Consider the following 20,362-nt stretch of genomic DNA (forward strand, 5'->3'; position numbering starts at 1 on the left):
GGAGTTTGCTTTCTAGCTGAGTCCATAACCCTGATGCCGTCCGATTGGAGAGATGAGCTCCCCAACCTTGGAGCGACGCGTCTACATATAGATGGGTCTTGAATTCCTGCTCTGCTAAACAAATCCCTTCGCAGACATTCGATTTCTTTGTCCACCATAATAGATGAGGTCTGAGATGTATCGGTAGACTGAATGGTTGTAGGTCGTCGAGATGTGTATTGACGAAGACCTGTAACGGACGTAACTGTAATCTGCCTATGACTGTCAAGTCTTGGGCTGATGTTAGAAGACCTAGTAAGCTCTGCCATTGTCGAAGTGGTAGCGGTGACAGTAGAGCTGGTGGAATGATCTGTTGGATCTTGAGCCAACGGTCTTCTGGTACTACTATACGGTTGAGATTGGTGATAAATCGGATTCCTAGGAATTGCAGATCTTGCGATGGTACTAGGTCCGACTTGTGTAAGTTTACTAACCATCCCAGCTGTGTTAGTAGCTTTATGATGTAGTTTAACTGTAGTTTGAGATGCTGTGGATCTTGATCTACTTGTATCCCGTCCGTCGAGGAAGAACGCACTCGCGTAGCCCTTGACGATGTAGATAGATAACAATCGGTTTCGTTATCCTCGTGAATAACCATGGGGCTGATGCTATTCGAATGGGAGTACTTTCCACTGGTAATGTAACCCGCCTAGCGTAAACCGAAGGTATTTCCTGGATTCGGGATGTATTGGGATGTGCAGATAAGCATCTTGTAGATCTATACTGCCCATGTAGTCCATGGGGCTTAATCATCTGCCGTAGCTGCGGTAGATGTATCATAGTGAACCTGGGTGGTTTGTTTAAGTAAGTCTTGTTGAATAAGCTCATGTTGTAAATGAGTCTGTATTTCTCCTTGGAGTTCTTCTTGGGTACTAGGAAAACTGGGGAGTAGAAACCTGGTTCGATGTTTCCTTGCTCTATTACTTCTATGGCCTGCTTGGTTAGGAGTAATGTAACCGCCTCTCTTAACTTTAGTAGTTGTTGTGCCTCTACCTCGAACTTGTGAGGGTTGACTGTTAGTGGAGGCTTGGCCTGTAGTGGGATAATAAACCGTTGAAGAATGTTGGAGACATAGGTGTCTTGAAGTATTCCCCAGTTTTTCCAGTGTAGTTGAAGACGCCCACCCACTTGTGACGGTTGTACTGGAACGGCTGGGGTGGAAGACTCCAGTCGTTCAACCTGTCTTTCAGCGTTTATAGTTGCGGGAACCTCTGGGTGTCCTGCCTCGTCCTGACCCTCCTCTATAGTTGCCATATGGGCTTAATTTAAAAGAATCTCTTCCCCTGGAACTGGCAATCTTCCTGTCTCTAGCTCTTTGTAGGCCCGTGAATTTAGATCTCCTGAGTATCTTTGTGAAGTCTGTCGAATGACACTGGCTAGCGGTCCATCGATTTAATCATCAGGACTTCTCTAGAATCCTTGGTGACTTCTTTGGAGACTGTGTCTATTCCTCCGTCAAATATGGATGGGGAAGACCACGGGCTGTATATAGTGGAGCTGTAAAGTTCTCACCCCAGTTGCAGGAAGCTAGGAGGCCTTGACGACGAGCTAAGGTCAGTGCTGCTGAGACAGACGCCAGATGATCTGTTAAAACTGCTGGTCCTTCTTTTTTGCATCAGTAGGGCCGAAAGTAAATCATTCTGTCATCTTCAGAGGTCGTGTTCAAATCTGGAGATAAGTGTCTCATTTATTGTTCTAGATCTATTTAGACCGAAGAACATACTCGTCATGGTTTCTATCTGAACCAATTTCGATCATCAATCTTGTAGTACTTGTTCTTGGCATCGAGATCAGCTTATAGTTCTCATCGATGTCTTGCGCTTTGAAGAAGGGTTCCATATTATGCGTGGAGAACTTCTTGGCGCTGAAATTTGGCAGATGTGGCGTCTGAACCTTTGTGGCTTTGTTAAATGCTGTATCTAGGTTCTGAGGTACCGCTAATCGGTCGATTGGGGGTAGTGTAATAGCATCTGCGTCATCTTCTTTCATCAGATAAGTCTGCTTTATTGCCACTCTTGGAAGGTGATGAGAGATCTAGATTATTGACCATCCAATATCTTATCTCTGCATCTGAGAAAATAATTCCTCCATCATCTTCCATTCCATCATCATAGATAAGAGGTTGTTGCTCTTCTGATGTAGGGCTGTGTGGCTCTATCTCTATATCGTTTGACGCTTGTGGAGATCTAGTTGTAGGCTTATGTGCAGACCTGTGAGGTGATCGACGTGGTGATCGGCGAGGTGATCGTCTTGGTGATCTATATCGATAGGTTGACCTTCTTGGCGATCTATGAGGGGACTGATAGCTTCGCGAAGCTCTTGTGTAGTCCCTTGCTGATCTTTTAGATGAAGACGCGATCTGGGTTCAGGTGTCCTTCGCGAACGCGCCGCGAAGCTTTCAGCGTCCGGTCCTGGGGAACGATGATATGACCTTCGCGAAGGCTTCATGCGTGTGGTCTGGTGATCAGATTCCATATCTGAGTATGGCCTTGAAGAAGGTGATGATTCTTCCGCTTTCGCGAAGGCCTTCGCGAAGGCTGTACATCTGGGTCCTTCGTCGAGGTGGTCTGTGACTTCCTTCGCGAAGGCTGCATTGTCGCGGGCTGCTACGTTGACAGATGGTGCCCTGGGGTGCTGTCTACGTTGGAGCCTTCGCGAAGGCTCGGACCCTGGGATGGCTGCTTCTCCAGTCTATAGTGGCCTTCCATCATAATCATGATCTGTTTCATAAGATCGTTTGGGATGATCTGCGACGTAGTAGATGGTGCCCTTTCTGCTGTGTTAGCGGTGGGGCCCTCAGCGATCTCGTCTGACATCAGTGTAGAGGCATCAGGCTGCTTGTTGATCTCTGCTGACGTCACTGTCGCTGTCACTGGTCGCTTCTTGTATGTATGTGATGTCGGGTATGATGATCGGCTGGTCATCGTAGAGGCCCAATTCTGCTGCTGGAACGATCTCGCCTGAGAAAGTTCTCGATGACTTCGTGAGATTTCCCTTTGGAGGAAGACGCTGCCCTGGGGGTACGAAGTCTGCGTTGAGAAGACGTTGAGGCCCTCTTGGACTTTGTCTGCGATGACTGGATGTCTGGAGAGGCCGGTCGCTTCTTAGAGGTGACGGACTGCATCCCACGTCCCTCTTCCGATGGGGTCTCAAGCAGAACACCAGACGGGAGGGGATCACTCGACAGCAGTTGACTGGATGGGCAATCCGACGTATCGGCCATGTCTACACCTAGTTTGCGTGACCTATCTGCAACACGTCTCAAGACGCAAAGATGGTATTTATCAAAGGCAGAATTGGTTAAATTTATGCAGTAACTGCAACGTGAGTCAAACGCACAAGGCGTAGTACAACTAGGGCATACCACATGCGGATCCGCAGCGGAAAAACGTAATCTACAAATAGTACAGTTTTTCATCAATGTAAAACTAGCTGAACAATCACGAACTCACGTGAATAAACAGTAGAAATACGATTAATTATTAACGCAAATAACTGAAGGATACTAGCTATACCTTTATAGTAAACTATAAAAGGTAACTAACTAAGAAAAACCAAAGGATATAGTGTGTAAGGAGACACAGGCGCTCTCACATCCTGCTCACTGGGCGAAGAAGGAGAGAGTGAAGCATGAGGCCAGAGGGTGGCGACACCTGTTCCCGCGCTTACGGCAGGGGAGGTAACTCGTGGGTGAGTACCAATTAGTGATTTTACATTGAAGGGAGCTTCAATTAAGGAGATACAAGTGTTCCACTATGTTCGCAAGAGGAAGGGGACAAGCAAAAGAGCATGAGTCAGGATAAGGAAAAATAATAAAATCTGGACTAAATCATCCAACTTCAATACATCATGATATTCTATCTGCTCAATATTGTTATCGGAACAATCACCATGTCTTGAGACCAAACAATCCTACAGCAGTGTGTCTCTTACTGATATTATCCAGAATCTCCTTCCTCCCCGAAACCCACCCCACCAAGATAAAACAAGGCCTCCACCCCCAAGTTTTCAATGGCTTCATCCTCCAAAGTCTCCACCACCAAGGAACATCCACCATGACCACCATGTCATCCTCTACCCCTAAAAGTTTTCCCTCCTGTGTCCTGTTCGCATTGCAATCTCTGTTGATGCAAGAGAGACTGACATTTCGTTAAAACTAATCAAAATTGTAGACTGCATGCAACATATAAGTGACACTTCCATTTGAATTTCACAAACCCCTGTAATGGAGGTCTGAGCACGTGCAATAAGATATTGGTAAAATTCCTGGAATCAACTGAAACATTCCACATGTCATCAGCCTGGTATTCCATGTTTCTATATTCAATTACACTTGAGAGGAACTTGCCACTCAAATATAGACAGACCCTGCAAGCACCCATAACCCTGTTTACTTACTCCATGGTAATACCTATCAAAATATTAATATATTTCTTAAATATAAAACGCCCATGCTGCAACAAACACAACAGAAATGATAGAAAACGGGTTAGGATACTAAATGCAAATTGATATTGATTTTCCAGAACACCATGATAAAAAAAGAACTTATTCATGACATGATCATATTTCTACCAAAGCTGATGCTTCTGGCACCAGTGCTGTAATCAGTGAACAGTATTCATTGACTAGCAACAGTGCTGAAGATGACGTCTGCTCAATGACAACATGATAATCTTATTTCTACCAAAGCTGATGCTTCTGGCACCAGTCCTGTAATCAGTGAACAATATTCATTGACTAGCAACAGTGCTGAAGATGACGTCTGCTTTACTTCTGTTCCCAGCCATCTGCTCTCGGGGCACAGTGACATGCAGACGACAAAAAACAATATGGAGGGCAGACAGCAGATCTATCTCGTAGGTGACAGTAATAGCAGTTACAGGAAGTGCTGCCATCATGGGATGCACCAGATCTTATCTTAAAGATAAACTCTCTTATCAAAGACACTGCTTTATAGCACACAGAGAGAGCAGACATCGAACAGAAGTGGCAATTGTTACATCTTCCTGTGTTGATCCAAAGAGGGGACCAAATCTTTAAGCTCAATATCGACAGTTTTTAACAACTATTTTTGATGACTATGCAAAAAAGTTAAGTTAGTAACATAATCTTCATTTTTCTAAATTTGAGCTGTTTTTAACCCCGTTTGATTCTAATATCTAAGGACAAAGAAAGTTGGTGAGCAGGGTCAAATATAGACTAACAACTAGTCTCTGAAATGAACATATTTTACTGAAAAAAGTTCATAGTAAAAAAAATATTAAAATATAATGAAAAGGAGCCCTGAGACTTTCTTCATTTAGGAAATCTAAACTTGCCAATTTTCTAGACTTGCGTGGGCTTTCTTGGATATATTTGCTTCAGGGTCTGTACGACAAACTAGGTCAAATAAACTTTTCACTTTTAATTAATCTGCTCCTATCACTGGTTAGCAGTTACTTGTAGGTAGAAAAATTTGAAGTGACACTACTAGACTTTCCAAAGGCCCAGGTTCGATTCACCACATGGGTACAATGTGTGAAGCCCATTTCTGGCGACTCTCCCACCATGATATTGCTGGAATATTGCTAAAATCGCGTAAAACCATACTAACTCACTCACTTCAGAATCCTTGGTTAAAGCCAACAGGCACAGGTTTGGTACCATTAGGTCAAGAATGACAGAGTGAACCCATGATCAGCAGATCCTAGCACCTACGGGGCCCAAAGGACAGACATTACACAGAGATGACACAGAAAAGACACATGCATCTTCATACAGATCACATGTCGGGCTGTGGATTTTCCTTGCAGGATGACAACACTATCACTTCTGGGAAAGAAAAGTAACTGATGAAGCAGCATCCGAGGCAGTCCCTGCATCACGAAGCAACACACACCAGGCCATTCAGTAATTAATAGCTAAAACTCTGTCTATTTTCACGCCACGGCTACTCAAGTGGATTTATTCACATTCCCCATGGGTGAGGATATGCTTAGAACACGAGCATCTCCACATCATGCCCAACATGGAAATAGCCACTGCATTATCAATCAGCACCACTAGAGTGCTGCTCTAATCAGCTAATGTAGTTAGGGTTAACCAGGCTATCTCCTAGACACAACCAATTAACCCTTTATGAGGCATGTCAGCAAATAGCCATCGCGGGGTGCTTCATTTACATAATGGTGTCTAATCAATAAATATGTCCCTCATTCTAGACCTCAGGAAGAGCTGGTCCAAAGAGATTGTTTGAATACAAGATATATTAAATATTTATAAGAGAATGAACTCAGTCGTATCCATTGATGGAATACAAAGGAATATTATGTATTTATAACTGTACGTACCCCACAGCATCCACTGATAATCAATAATCAAAACGGAACAAAAATCTGGAGGGGTTCACTGAAAAGCTGACCATTTTTTGCTGACCAGCAATTTTTTCCCCAACACTGTTGAACCAACCTATGGCCTCCAGTTTATCAACCAGCATTGGAGGATAGGTCTGCCAGAGATGTACAATTCTGCTGTTGCTAATGAATGCAAATACATGTAGAAATGGTATAATTCGAAGGGTAGTTGTGAAAAGTGTAGTATGTCTTACTACTTTGAAACAGTAGGATGTTAAAATGAGAGTGTAATTTATAATACTTGTAATACCAATATTACAAAGTCTAAGATACTGTTTTCATCTGTATACTCAATCAATTCATGTATAACAATTCATCTTTTCGTCAACCAGAATCACACCAATATAATGATTGATTATTATTGATTACAGGATTGCTTTCATTCAAGCTGAGGTCAGGATTTGATAATCTCTATCCTGATCAGTATAATACATGTCCTGAGCTCAATGACAGCTGAATTATAACTGGACAATACTGAGTTCGATTTTCAAAAATTTCCCACGTACACATTCTCATCATTCTCAGTCACCTGTTGTTAGACAACCTTTCCATGACCCATTGGGGAAATTGTGGTCAGTTCCTCAGACAAATCCCTCACAATTAGTTTTCTCCAGCAACAAGCAACAGCAGGATGCCTCATTGCAAGACTGCTTGTTTAAAACAAGGTTTCATATTGCAGAGTGGCAAGCAGACGTCACAGGCTGGGGTTATTCAAGGCGCAGCAGACGTAACAGAACCCATGGATCTTATAGCAATGACTCATCTTTTGGAGCCTATGCATCAGCAGTAAATATTATCAATCAATTCATCACATAAGAAAAGGAAACACACAACATTAAAAACCCAAAACTTCATCATATTTTTTCTCAGTATTTTGAGATTCTAGACTGTGGGTCTTGAAAAATATCTGGAAACACATCATCTTGAGAGACAGGTTTTATGAAAGACATGATCTGAAGAGAGGGGTGTATAAAGAGAAAGTGTTTGAAAAGATAAGCCCACTAGTGCTACAACTATCTTAAATCAGTGTAAAGAGTATGGTAGTCATGATCTTCAACACACCAAGATTGCTTTGTTTAATTGCAACAGGGTATGGAGTGATTGGGTCTGTGAGAACAGTGTCTGGAAAGATAAGTTACAGTTCCAACGAATATGACTGTCAGTAGCTTTAATCACAAACAGACTGGCACTGGTTACCATGGGTTAAAATAATGATGAACATCAAATGGACATTATTTCAGCCATATAGCAATGGTAACTATGATTGAGACGTCACACCTTGCATCTGTCAGTAATTACTAGGGGTGGGTATTGCAGAGAATTTTCATATTGCGATATATTGCGATGCGAAAGCATATATTGCGATATGTATTGCAATATATTGCAAGAAGTTAATGCTTGATTTATAAAGCAAAAACACAACAAAATCACTACGCTTGATTAAGCTTTAATAAAAACTGTTAATTTACTTTACCATTGCATATTTTACATACCGCGTTCCTCTTATCAATAGTTCCATCTAACGTGAACTTTTTCAACCCAAAATGCTGCCATACTGAAGCTTTGCCCTAGTATTTGGCACCACAATAAATATTGTTCGTTGTTGGGGTCGAGATTTTACAACAAACGCAAGACTTCCTGTGTGAAAAACGGAAATATCCGAAGATTTCCGAGTGTTACGAAGTTTTCCGAATGCATGTGAAAATACCGGTTTTTGATCAACATATCGCAATACGTATCGTTTTCATGTCTGAACCGGTTATATTGCGCAGCCCTAGTAATTACAGCGTCAGTTTCATTCATTAGTCGGTGTAATTAACCACAACACATCTCTAGACATAGGCTATCAACACTCATCAGTGGGAACACATAATACTTCAACATTTGATGTCCTGCCTGATTATTATCTATAAATGACATGTGCCCTTGCTTAATGATCAGCGCTATGCTGTGCAGGATTGGTAGTTAGTGCCATGCTGTTCTACATCATTAACTACAGTGCTTTGGCATTCCATATTGTTCTTTATCATGCTTTGTTATTCCATATTATTATTCAGTATTTGGCTGATCAAAATAGAAAATAACAGTGCTCCGTTGTTCCACATTGATATCTACAAGGCTTTGCTGTTCCACATTGTTTTTTACAGTGTTCTGCTGTTCAACATTGTTATTTAAAGAGCTCTGCAATTTAACACTGTTATTACCAGAGCTCTGAATATGAAAATTGATTTCAAGTTATATCTTTAATTATCACTTCAACATGAATCCTTGCAATATTTTGAGAACATCTGAAACCTATATGTATGTATATTTAAGCGAAGGCCAAGGGAAGTTTAAGGGAAATACATTAAGGAATGCCTGCGGTACGAGAGAAGTGTTCACTTTCCGTTCACAGGCACAAACCACTAATTAGTCATCTCCGCTAATTGGAAGTTGCGGAAACAAGTCGCCCCAGCAAGAAGTCACACAATGCCACTTTTAAAAAACTGCTCGTTTATTTAAGTGTCTAAACAAGGAGAACTATATTTTCTTTTCCTTTTTCACATTTAGTTTTGAATTTGTATTTCAATTAACTGTTCGTAGATGCTCTGAAACAGATTATGTATCAGGTGTGTACATATTCATTCGAGTACATTCGGGACTTCCACAGACAAATACGGAAGGATGTCAAAGTGAGTGAGTGAGTGAGTGAGTGAGTGAGTGAGTGAGTGAGTGAGTGAGTGAGTGAGTGAGTGAGTGAGTGAGTGAGTGAGTGAGAGTGAGTGAGTGAGTGAGTGAGTGAGTGAGTGAGTGAGTGAGTGAGTGAGTGAGTGAGTGAGTGAGTGAGTTTTACGCCACTTTTTGCAATATTCCAGCAATATCATGGCAGGGGGACACCAGAAATGGGTTTCACACATAGTCCCCATGTGGGGGATGTCAAAGTACTTTCGTGTACTTCTACTGACTGTCATTTGTCACTGATGTCCACAGTCACGCTACAATGGGACACACAGTGAGGAAACCAAACCACAATGGAGCCACCAGCCTGGAAATCACGACACATCTACCACCAGTCTGTCACGAGTGCTCAAATGTAACCTGGTACTGGAGTTATGCATGGTTATCACACTGTAGAGGTGACATTGGGTTCAACGTCACATTCACAATAATGTCATTTGCATGCCTGTGTGTCTGGTTGAACTAATCTGGACTGATGCCAGATTTATTACGCTAGCACAGTGAGATACCATGCTGTAGTTGATCATGGATGCCCCACTCAAGTATACAGACTCCAAGCCCACCAGTCCTTGTCACTTCCCCTGCATCAGTCAGGGTAACAACAAGTGCCATATTTAATGTCTTTTGATATCATCAAACCACAATTCCTCCACTCTCAGGTCAGAGGCTTTATGTAAAGGACAATGGAGTCCTCCACTGCTAAGATTTTAGTGAGAGATAGTTGTGTTGCCCATGAACTGTAGGCAGTGTGTGCTGGTTTCTGAGGAATGTGCACTGACTTGACCTTCTATCTGTCACTAGAGCATTGACCAGTGTGTTATGCAAGCTTGGAAGATTAGGGACTTTTGAGACTACTACCAGGGACTTTTGAGACTACTAGCCCAATTATGGAACTTCGAATTATTTTCAGGAGATTTCAGTTTGATACACACTGACATAGATTTGTTGGTTTGTTCAAAGCCACAATCAGCACTAATCGAGTGGTCATTAGGCATCAAGTCAGATCATCGACCAATGATCGATGTAGTACGCTTGGTTGGTTGGTTTGTTGTCGCCTTTTACAACAAGCATGGGTTGCTGAAGACAGGAGCTTCATGGGTATGATGTACTGACTGACTGAGTTTGGTTTTACGCCGCCTTTATCAATATTCCAGCAACATCACGGCGGGGGACACCAGAAATGGGCTTCACACATTGTACCCATGTGGGGATTCGACCCCGGGTTTTCGGCGTGACGAGGCAACGCTTTAACCACTAGGCTACCCCACCGCCCCGAGTATGATGCAGCAAGCAACAATCTGAACACATGTAATCAACTCAGTCTAACCACTCTATGCCTGTAGCAATCATGTTAGGTTGCCGAGGACCTAGTCTAAACCACAACCCCCGGATCAGACACAGGATTAGTATCATAGTATCAGCAGACGTCACTGGACTGAAAGAAATCTTGCCACTGGTTTCAGACCTATGACTAGGATTACAGTCTGCTACACCCATACCCATATTGAAAAGAACTTGAAATAGTAGCTCCCAACAGGTACACTTCTGCAACAAGATATCAACAAGCTGGGTATGCGACAAGAGACATCTCCCTCCATACAGCATTTCTGTCAACCATGCACTAAGAGCTCTTTCGCTTCTCCTGATCATACCCTGCAGACATGTTATCTGATGTCTTCAGCTGCCTGTCACAACATTACACAGATGGGAATGCCAAGTTATAACATGAAACAAGAAGACAAAGTCATCAATATCCCCCGCAATGGCAAAATACTCTTCATGATTATGTCTACGAGTTATGATTATGTCAAATATTTAGGTGTGTATATAGAAAAGTGGAAGGAGAGCATTGAAAGGTGCACTATCACCAATTTCAGTCTCAGTTGACGCCATGGAAAGGCCAAAAATATTTTATTCAGAATTCCAAAACTACCAAAAGGCACCAGTACACAACCAGACCAATCTATGTGCCAAGTTTGGTGAAGAAATAGTGAACGGTTTTAGAGTTCTGCTCCGGAAAAGAGCACTACCATCAATTTCAGTCTAAGTCGAACTTGTTGCCATGGAAACGCCAAAAATATTTTATTCAGAATTCCAAAACTACCAAAAGGCACCAGTACACCACCAGATCAATGTATGTGCCAAGTTTGGTGAAGAAATATTGAATGCTTTTAGAGTTCTGCTCCGGAAAAGAGCACTACCACCAATTTCAGTCTAAGTCGAACTTGTTGCCATGGAAATGCCAAAAACATTGTATTCAGAATTCCAAAACTGCCAAAAGGCACCAGTACACCACCAGATCAATGTATGTGCCAAGTTTGGTGAAGAAATATTGAATGCTTTTAGAGTTCTGCTCCGGAAAAGAGCACTACCACCAATTTCAGTCTAAGTCGAACTTGTTGCCATGGAAACGCCAAAAACATTGTATTCAGAATTCCAAAACTGCCAAAAGGCACCAGTACACCACCAGATCAATGTATGTGCCAAGTTTGGTGAAGAAATATTGAATGCTTTTAGAGTTCTGCTCCAGAAAAGACAAATGTGCACGGATGGACGGTTGGACAAACGGACGGACAGGCGGACGGAGTCCATTTTAATACCCCCCGCAAAACGCGTTGCGGGGGATAATAACAACCTGTATCATGTATCTAAAAGCAATTGGGTGAGTGAGTTGGGTTGACGCTGCTTTTAGCAATATTCCAGCAATATCACTGCATGGGACCAAGAAATGGTCTCCATACATTATATCTATGTGGAGATTCAAACCCGGGCTTTGGCGTGACGAGCAAATGCTTTAACCACTTGGCTACCTTACCACCCTAAACACAGAAGGAATCCTGTTGTCCAAGGTCCTTTTCTCGTGTTGTGGTGTTCTAATAATGCTTCCTTCACTGGTTTTAATCAGCTGAACACAGAACACATCCACAGGATAAGTTCCAAATCTATTATAATCTGCTCTAACCTGTCATATCTTCATGATCAGACCACACAAAAGAAATAAACAGACAATTATAAAGAAAACCTCTTCTGTCCCAAAATAAATTCCAACTTTACAAATACTTCATTCATAAAAAAATAAATTCAAATTCACATTTTAAATTTTAATTTAAGTGAAATTTATAAAGAATTCTTAAAAACAACGTCATGATAAAACATCACAAGGACTGATGGTTTTATTCCAATCTCCTCTGTGCAGATTCGGCTGAGAATGAATGGCCGCAGACTAATCACGGAGTCTCGAGGCAAGGTGCAGGGTGTTTATTCATTCAGCATGTTCCCTTTTAGCGACCTTCTCACATCATATAAACAATGGGAAATTGGATTTCTCCACAAAGTGTTCACGAAACTAAACACCTCATACATCTCAAGCATCATTAATCCTGGAAGTGAGCTCTTAATATAAGTTGTACGAGTTCTAACAGCATCATGAGAGCTCTATGTAGTTTCATGAGTCCCGTCAGGTTTTATACGAGCCAAGGTAAGCTGTATAAAACCAAACGCAGGACACATAAAAATACATACATCCTCATGATACTCACAACAATTGATCTTGCCGACATGTTTAAATCTGACACTGTAAAAGAATTAAAACAAATTAAAATTTGATAGAAGCTGTTTGAGGTTATGTTACTTGTAAAGTGTCAAGTGACTTCAAAACATATGGTTTTCCTTCCTTGTAGGGTATATCAGATTTATTCTCCTTAGGAATCCATGTGCAAGGTGTTTTCTTTGTGGGAGGGAATAAAGGAATTTATTCACCCACTCAGAAATGTATTTCCCTCTCGGGCACTATTTTATCAAGATTGTATAAACCAATAAGATGTCAACATTCTGATATGAAGGTAAGATAAAGTTTAAACCGGTATTTACGTTGTTGCTCATGCTGTGGTTAACGAACTAATGGTATCCGCCATACTTTAACATAGATATAGATTGCTTTAACCAAGACAACCGACAGTCATATTTCTCATGCTTTAACACGGAACTACATTAGTCTTAACTCTGTTTTAACACCAGTTAAATCTTACTATAAAAATATAGTGAGTGAGCTTAGTTTTATGCCGCTTTTAGCAATATTTCAGCAATATCATGGCGGGGACGTCAGAAACGGGCTCATGTGGGGAACCGAACCCTGGTCTTTGGCATGACAAGCAAAAACTTTAAGCATGGGCTATCCCACCGGCCCTATAAAAATATAGAAATTAATGAAATAGTTTTCAGAATTTAGTAGGCTATGTCAGTTCAGTGTCTGCATACCATCATCATGATGGAATTAGACCATTCCCTTTTTAAGTTCCACGAGTGAGTTTGTTCTAAGGCTGATTTCAGCATTATCTCAGTGCCATTGTGTGTTGTCATTGACAGACAAGTGATCAGTTAGGTCAACAAACATGTTCTAACTGAACAAAATGAACAATTTCTGTTCATGAAATATAGAGCATCCAATTTTCTTTCTTGAATGTCTGAATAACTTTGCATAACAATGTTTGCAAACAATATCCATAAATATTGGAGAAGAATTGAACCAAAGTTCCTAAAAGACATTTACAGCTTTGTTCCTGACAGTCCATCGATTGTAACAGGGTGAACTGAACATTCAAGTCCACAACCAGCAGATCCTGGCATGAATAAGGGACATAACTCTGCACTGCAGATAACAGCACACCAGCCGAGTGAGCCATCATGCCTTAAAACTAAATATAGATTTCGTGAGAGTTCTAAAGTCGAACCCTGCAAGGTCACGAACTCTGCCAAACAAAACTCTCCAGAATCTGTTCCCTGATCTGGTCTGGGCCTGAGAAGGAATTAACAGCCAAGTGTAGCAGATCACAGCATTTCAAGCCCTTACCACACACATGAAGCCAGTTAAAGCTGGACTGGGATACTGTCTGTTAGTAGAGAGTAAATACTCTGCTATTCCAGCCTTCTCTTCTAAATGATATCCAAGCTGTTAACCCTGTAATCCTGTGTTGGAAAGTCAATATGGCTGCCACCTTAATTGAAGCTGTACCGACACTTTCCATGGATCTTGTGGTTAGGGAGCAATTCCATTCCAGAGCGTCAATATTTGGACTCTCTATTCAATAAATTCTTCTTATCACTTTTGTGGTCCATGCCAGTGGACATATTCAGAAATAGCATGTTTTACTTATTGGTTGTGAAGAGGAATAACAAGGAATGGTTACAGAAGACACTGAAAGGTACACAGAGGGAGAGAGGGAAAACAACTCATCTAGACGGGTGAGCTTAAGGACATATCCTCAGAGTTTCTGTCAGGTGGTTTGTGTCATGGCATTGCAATATTCAAGCTGTATGATGGCAGCCTTGGATTGGGCTGAGGACATATATATATTATGAGTGTGGTAAAAAATGTTTCGTTCGTTTTATTCCATCCAAGCTAAACTTACCTTTCTTCACTTTCTTCTGTAATCTGACTGTGTCTGAAGCTGCTTTCTTTATTTCTTGTCTGGCTTTCTTATATTCTGAAACACAAGCACCATCCAGCTTATTCTAGCTAACAACATCAAAACATTGACATCATCCTTCATACTTCAGTTTAATAACTAAACATTAAAATCATCCAGCTTATTCTAGCTAACAACATCGAAACATTGACATCATCAATCATACTTCAGTTTAATAATAACTAAACATTAAAATCATCCAGCTTATTCTAGCTAACAACATCGAAACATTTACATCATCCTTCTTGTTTTAGCGTAACAACAACTAAACATTGACATCATCCTTCTTGCTTTAGCTCAGTGAGAACCAAACGTAACATCATACGTCACTTCTAGAAGACCAGGAATCCAAGTAAGTGAGTGAGTGTTTTACGCCACACACAGCAATATTCCAGCTATATGGCGGCGGTCTGTAAATAATCGAGTCTGAACCAGACAATCCAGTGATCAACAACATGAGCATAGATCTGTGCAATTGGGAACCAATGACATGTGTCAACCAAGTCAGCTAGTCTGACCACCCGATCCCATTAGTCGCCTCTTACGACAGGCACGGGTTACTGAAGGCCAATATTCTAACCCGGACCTTCACGGGTAGAATCCAGGTAAGCCACGTATTGTAAAGGAAAAAAACTCATTGGCATGACAAACAAGAGTTACCTACCCTTAGCATGATCCTTATCCAGTTGAGCTACGACCTTCTTCCATTCCTCCAGCTTGTCCTGAATCGGTGCGACCAAGGTATCCAGCATGCATCTGTAGGGGCATACATACAGGATTATGCAATGTCCAGTAAGAGTAAACTAAATAAACTCTCATATACTAACACGTGTGATATTTACGTTATCACGATGTTGCGTCACTGTCGTATTGCTGGCATATGGCTGACTGGGATATTAATCAAACAACAAACTCTAACTGTCCACACACCTTTTCCTTTGCTTCAGTCTCATCCTGACTATAATCATAACATTGTGAGTAAAAGAATGTGTGAGTGATTGACATTAATGAAGCTTACTAACTTGGGCTGCGCAATATAACCAGTTTACCAGTATATACCGGTTCAGATATGAAAACAATACGTATTGCGAAACGTTGATCGAAAACAGATATTTTAACATGCATTCTGAAAACTTTGTAACACTTGGAAATCTTCGGATATTTCCGTTTTTCATATCGGAAGTCATGCGTTTGTTGTAAAATGGCGACCCCCAACAACGAACAATTTATTGTGGTGTCAATACTAGGGCAAAGGCATCAGTATGCCAGCATTTGGGGTTGAAAAAGTTCACGGTAGATGGAACTATTGATAAGAGGAACGCGGTATGTAAAATATGCAATGGTAAAGTAAATCAAAAGTTTATATTAAAGCTTAATCAAGCATAGTGATTTTGTTGTGTTTTTGCTTTATAAATCAAGCATTAACTTCTGGCAATATATCGCAATATGAAAATTCTCTGCAATACCCACCCCTATTACTAACTGAACAGTGTTCCAGTTATATCACTGCATTGAACATTTACTCACTCATCCACCAATCAAACCACCTGCTCACCAAAACTCACTTTCCTTGCCAACCCCACCCTTCCCTCAATTGGAAATTAATTCATTCATTTTCTCCTACTCCCTCCTTAAACACGACTCACGAATGGACAACACAAGGTAATCATTTGTCGACAGGTCACTTCAGACCTGATGCAGTATGGCGAGATCTGGGAGAAGACATGAAATCTATGTATGTTGTAACCACTATCCAGGGGTGGAAATAACTTTAAAATTGCTAGTGTACTCCGGAACAGTGGCACATGTAAAATCACTTGCCCTGATAATTTTCCACTATACCGGCTGTTTTCTTGTTGATTTTTTAAATAAACAACATAATTAATATTGGAAAGTCAACTGGACACCGGTACAGTGTCATATCCAAATTTGCTTGCCCGACAGAAAAAAAACACTGGACTCAGGCGTCGGGCAATGGGTTATTTCAGGTCAAGCTGACCAGTGACTGTGTCAGCGCACTTTACTGCACTGGATCCTCCCAAGACTCCCTAAAATCTTTAACGTCTCCGTCAATGCTGAAGCAGCACGCTTACCCTGTGAATGACTTGAGTTTGCTTTCTATACTTCTGTGTCTCATGCACAGTCGGGTCAGAGCTGATCCAATCTCCTTGGTTGCTCCTGCAAAACAAAGAATAATCATTAGTAAATAGGAATGATTAAAATACTTGCTCAGTGACAAGAATATACAAACATGCTGCTTTGACCATTCAAAAGGCTGTCAGTTCCTATTGTGGAATCACTGAATCTGGTAGAAACAATCACAGGTTTGTCAATAGAATGCATATGGAGATTCCAGTTCAGGGTTCAAACTCCTGCCCACAGGCCCCTGGCACATAGATCTTGTAGGGGCATACTGTTTCAAAGACGTATCAGTGCTTAAATTTATGTGTCAAACCATTTGTAACAAACAGTTGCAGTTTTTTAAATGAGTTTAGTTTTACGCCGCTTTTAGCAATACTCCAGTAATATCACAGCAGAGGGACACCAGAAATGGGCTTCACACATTGTACTCGTGCTGGGAATTGAACCCGGGGCTTCGGCGTGACAAGTGAACACTTTAACCACTAGGCTACCCCACCACAATTGTCCATAACAGCAGTTGTCAGCAAACACTATTTACTATCACAGTATCAACTGATTGAATAACAACATTTACACAATCCAAGGGAATTACACACCAAAGGCTGAAAACAACAGTTATTTCATCAGCGGATTGTTGATTTATTTTGTCAGGAAACAGACCATTGCTGCACACATTTCATCAATAGAATAGACCATCGGCAGGGACCCTTCACATCATGTCTGTATTCCACAGATCAATGGTTGGACAAACGGGCCACTATCTTACATAACCCAGAAACAAACAGAATTCAATTTCAGTTGAGTCAAAGACCTCATGAATACATCTGTATGTCCATCTAATTAATACACTATCAACATTAGTTGAGAAATGCTTCCTTCAAATGCCCTTCCGGAAACCACCAACTGACAACACAAGCCTGGAAGATCGAAGGGATACCTGACCAGAATACACCACCATGACTTCCCAGTTTCACCGGACCCAGCTCTGTAACTACCAGTTTATACTCATGAGTATACTTATTCATGTATTGCAGTGAGTGAGTAAGTTCAGCAATATCAAGGTGGGGGGGGGGGACCGCCTCCGTGGTGTAGTGGTTAGAGCGTCCGCCCGGAGAGCGGAAGGTTGCGGGTTCGATCCCTGACCGCGTCATACCAAAAGACGTTAAAATATGGTACCTGTTGGTCCCTGCCTGGCGCTCGGCATTAATGGGTACAACAAGGACTGGTCGGCTCGGAGTCAGTATGTGTCTGAGTGGGGTATTCATGCTTCACGGTATCTCAGTAGGCTAGCACCATGAAACCAACTAAAGTCTACACATACACACGCATGCACGTCGTCATATGAGCGAAATATTCTCAAGTACGACGTAAAACCCAATTTCACCTCACCTCACCTCACCTCAAGGTGGGGGACACTAGAAATGGGCTTCACGTATTGTACCCATGTAGTGAAAGGAACCTAGGTCTTCGGTATGCTGAGCGAATGCTTTTACCACTAGGCTACCCACTATCCCCCTTTTGGATTAAGCAGTAATAGCAATGAGGTGAGGTAACATGTCACGAAACGCTGCATTGTCTCAACTTCTACCAGTTTTACAGTGCTAACAACTGAGATACCATGGTGCAGTTTAACATTGATACAAACGATACTGACATAAACCAATGAATCATTGTTGATGCCGTGATGCTGAATGCAAGGCAAGGTAGGGATGCCACAATACAGCGATACTTTTTCATTCATTCAAAACTGTATCGATATTTAGTTTTGAAAGTATCGGTTTAAATATGTTTAGGTATTGTTTACATTTTGCAATTGTATCATGTTTTTTGATGTTATGAGAGTTATAAATGATTATTTTTCATGCACAAAGACGGGAAATTAGAACTTTTTAATCTCTGAGAATCAAAAAGGGTGATCTTTTAATGGACAATAATAAATTATGACATATCAATGTTCAAAATGTAACTAAATTTACGCAATAATGCAGCGAAAATAGGTATCATGATACGTATCGAATCGTGACATGGGTATTGTGATACGTATCGATTCATGAAACTTATGTGTCATGACATCCTTAAGGCAAGGTAACAAAAAGTATCTTTAAAAAATCAGGATCTTTGGGCTGACGTTCTATTCAAAAGACATTGGCAGTACGCAATTGGAACCAGCCTTCAATTATTACCTTCAGATGACAATTAAATTTCGCCGTTCTAAAGATCATAACATGCCTATCTATAGTGTGCCATGACAAATTTTTCACTAGGCAAATAAAATCAAAGCTATGGTGCAACTAAAGAAATAAGAGAGCAATGGAAGGGCTTTTTTCGGAACGGATCTGCAGGGAAACAAGAATTTATTAATTTTCTTTTTCGGCCTTTCACCATCTGTTGCACAGTGTTGGAACAACTCAGGTGAAACTTCCACATATTCCAGTCACATTAGCAGATACATTACCATGCTGTTATAAACTACACAGAATATATTTCTACAGCCCTGCTTGCACCGGACATGAGGCCTCTTTCCAACCTTCAAGGTTTGTGAACAGCAGAGATCTACATTACATTCCCCTCACAACTAACTACAATAAGCTGCAAAACATTTGGTCCCAATGAGCAGTTAAGTGTGAAATGGGTGTTAAATTACATCTACTTCTTGTCCCTTGTTCCTGATTGTCAAATGTATTTTAGTAGGTAAACCCAGGCTAAAGAATGTGGTGAGCATGTTCTCGTTTAGATCGTCTAGCTGATAGCTTTGAGCACTTGTCTCGAGGTACATGGTTTATTATGGGTGTTCTGAACATTACCTGGAGTAGGTGTGCAATTCTACACAGTTTATGTAGAATGAGTCCAAATCACAGACAATGAACAAACAGTTGTAGATAGAATCTGCTCATTGGACCAAAGATTTGCATGTTCTTGGGAATCTGAGTTCATTTGTGCTGCCAGACTGGACGTGGTATTTGTGGAGAGTTTGTACACAAGACATAAACTGTGTAATTGCATCATTTTATCATTTGTTTGATTATCAGTACATGCTTATGAAGGAAGACAAGAAGAAAACAGGGTTGTGGTTTAACAGCTGTGTTTACTTTTCTTTTCATGCTGTACTCTTAAAACTTGGAATTTGGACCAAACAAACCAGATAAATGCAGATCCTACGTAATCAATGTACAATGACACACAATGAAGTGAGGTGAGGTGAGAATATTTATCTCATATGAGAATATGTATCTCATATGACGACGTGCATGTGTGTGTGTGTGTGTATGTGTATGTGCGGCTGCTGGTACTTGCCCAGACTGAAGCTGGTTTTATAGTGCTAGCCCACTGAGATACCATGCCACAGTGAAGCAGGAATACCCCACTCAGACACATTATACTGACTCTGAGCCGACCAGTCCTTGTTGTACCTATTAATGCCGAGCGCCAGGCAGGGACCAACAAGTACCATACTTTAACGTCTTTTGGTATGACGCGGTCGAGGATCGAACCCCGCGACCTTCCGCTTTCCGGGCGGACGCTCTAACCACTACACCACGGAGGCGGTCCACAATGAAGTGAGTGTGTGAGTGAGTGTGAGATCATGGGTTACTGAAGATCAAT

At 41.3% G+C, this 20,362-nt stretch overlaps 1 protein-coding gene across 10 annotated transcripts in view; it reads right to left on the reverse strand.

The window, feature by feature from the left end:
- Positions 1–20,362, reverse strand: part of LOC124255617 (protein MTSS 2-like) — a 114,262-nt gene that overhangs the window by 26,621 nt on the left and 67,279 nt on the right. For all 10 annotated transcript variants that reach the window (XM_046689509.1, XM_046689508.1, XM_046689507.1 and 7 more), the window contains exons 4-6: positions 16,711–16,795; positions 15,282–15,373; positions 14,561–14,635 (exon numbers count right to left, since the gene is read on the reverse strand). In XM_046689509.1, the coding sequence (XP_046545465.1) occupies positions 14,561–14,635; positions 15,282–15,373; positions 16,711–16,795 (252 nt within the window). The remainder of the gene's footprint in view (positions 1–14,560; positions 14,636–15,281; positions 15,374–16,710; positions 16,796–20,362) is intronic.

The sequence above is a fragment of the Haliotis rubra genome, unplaced genomic scaffold (genome assembly GCF_003918875.1).
Source record: "Haliotis rubra isolate DU_JTF1 unplaced genomic scaffold, ASM391887v1 Scf603, whole genome shotgun sequence".
Taxonomy (NCBI): domain Eukaryota; kingdom Metazoa; phylum Mollusca; class Gastropoda; order Lepetellida; family Haliotidae; genus Haliotis; species Haliotis rubra.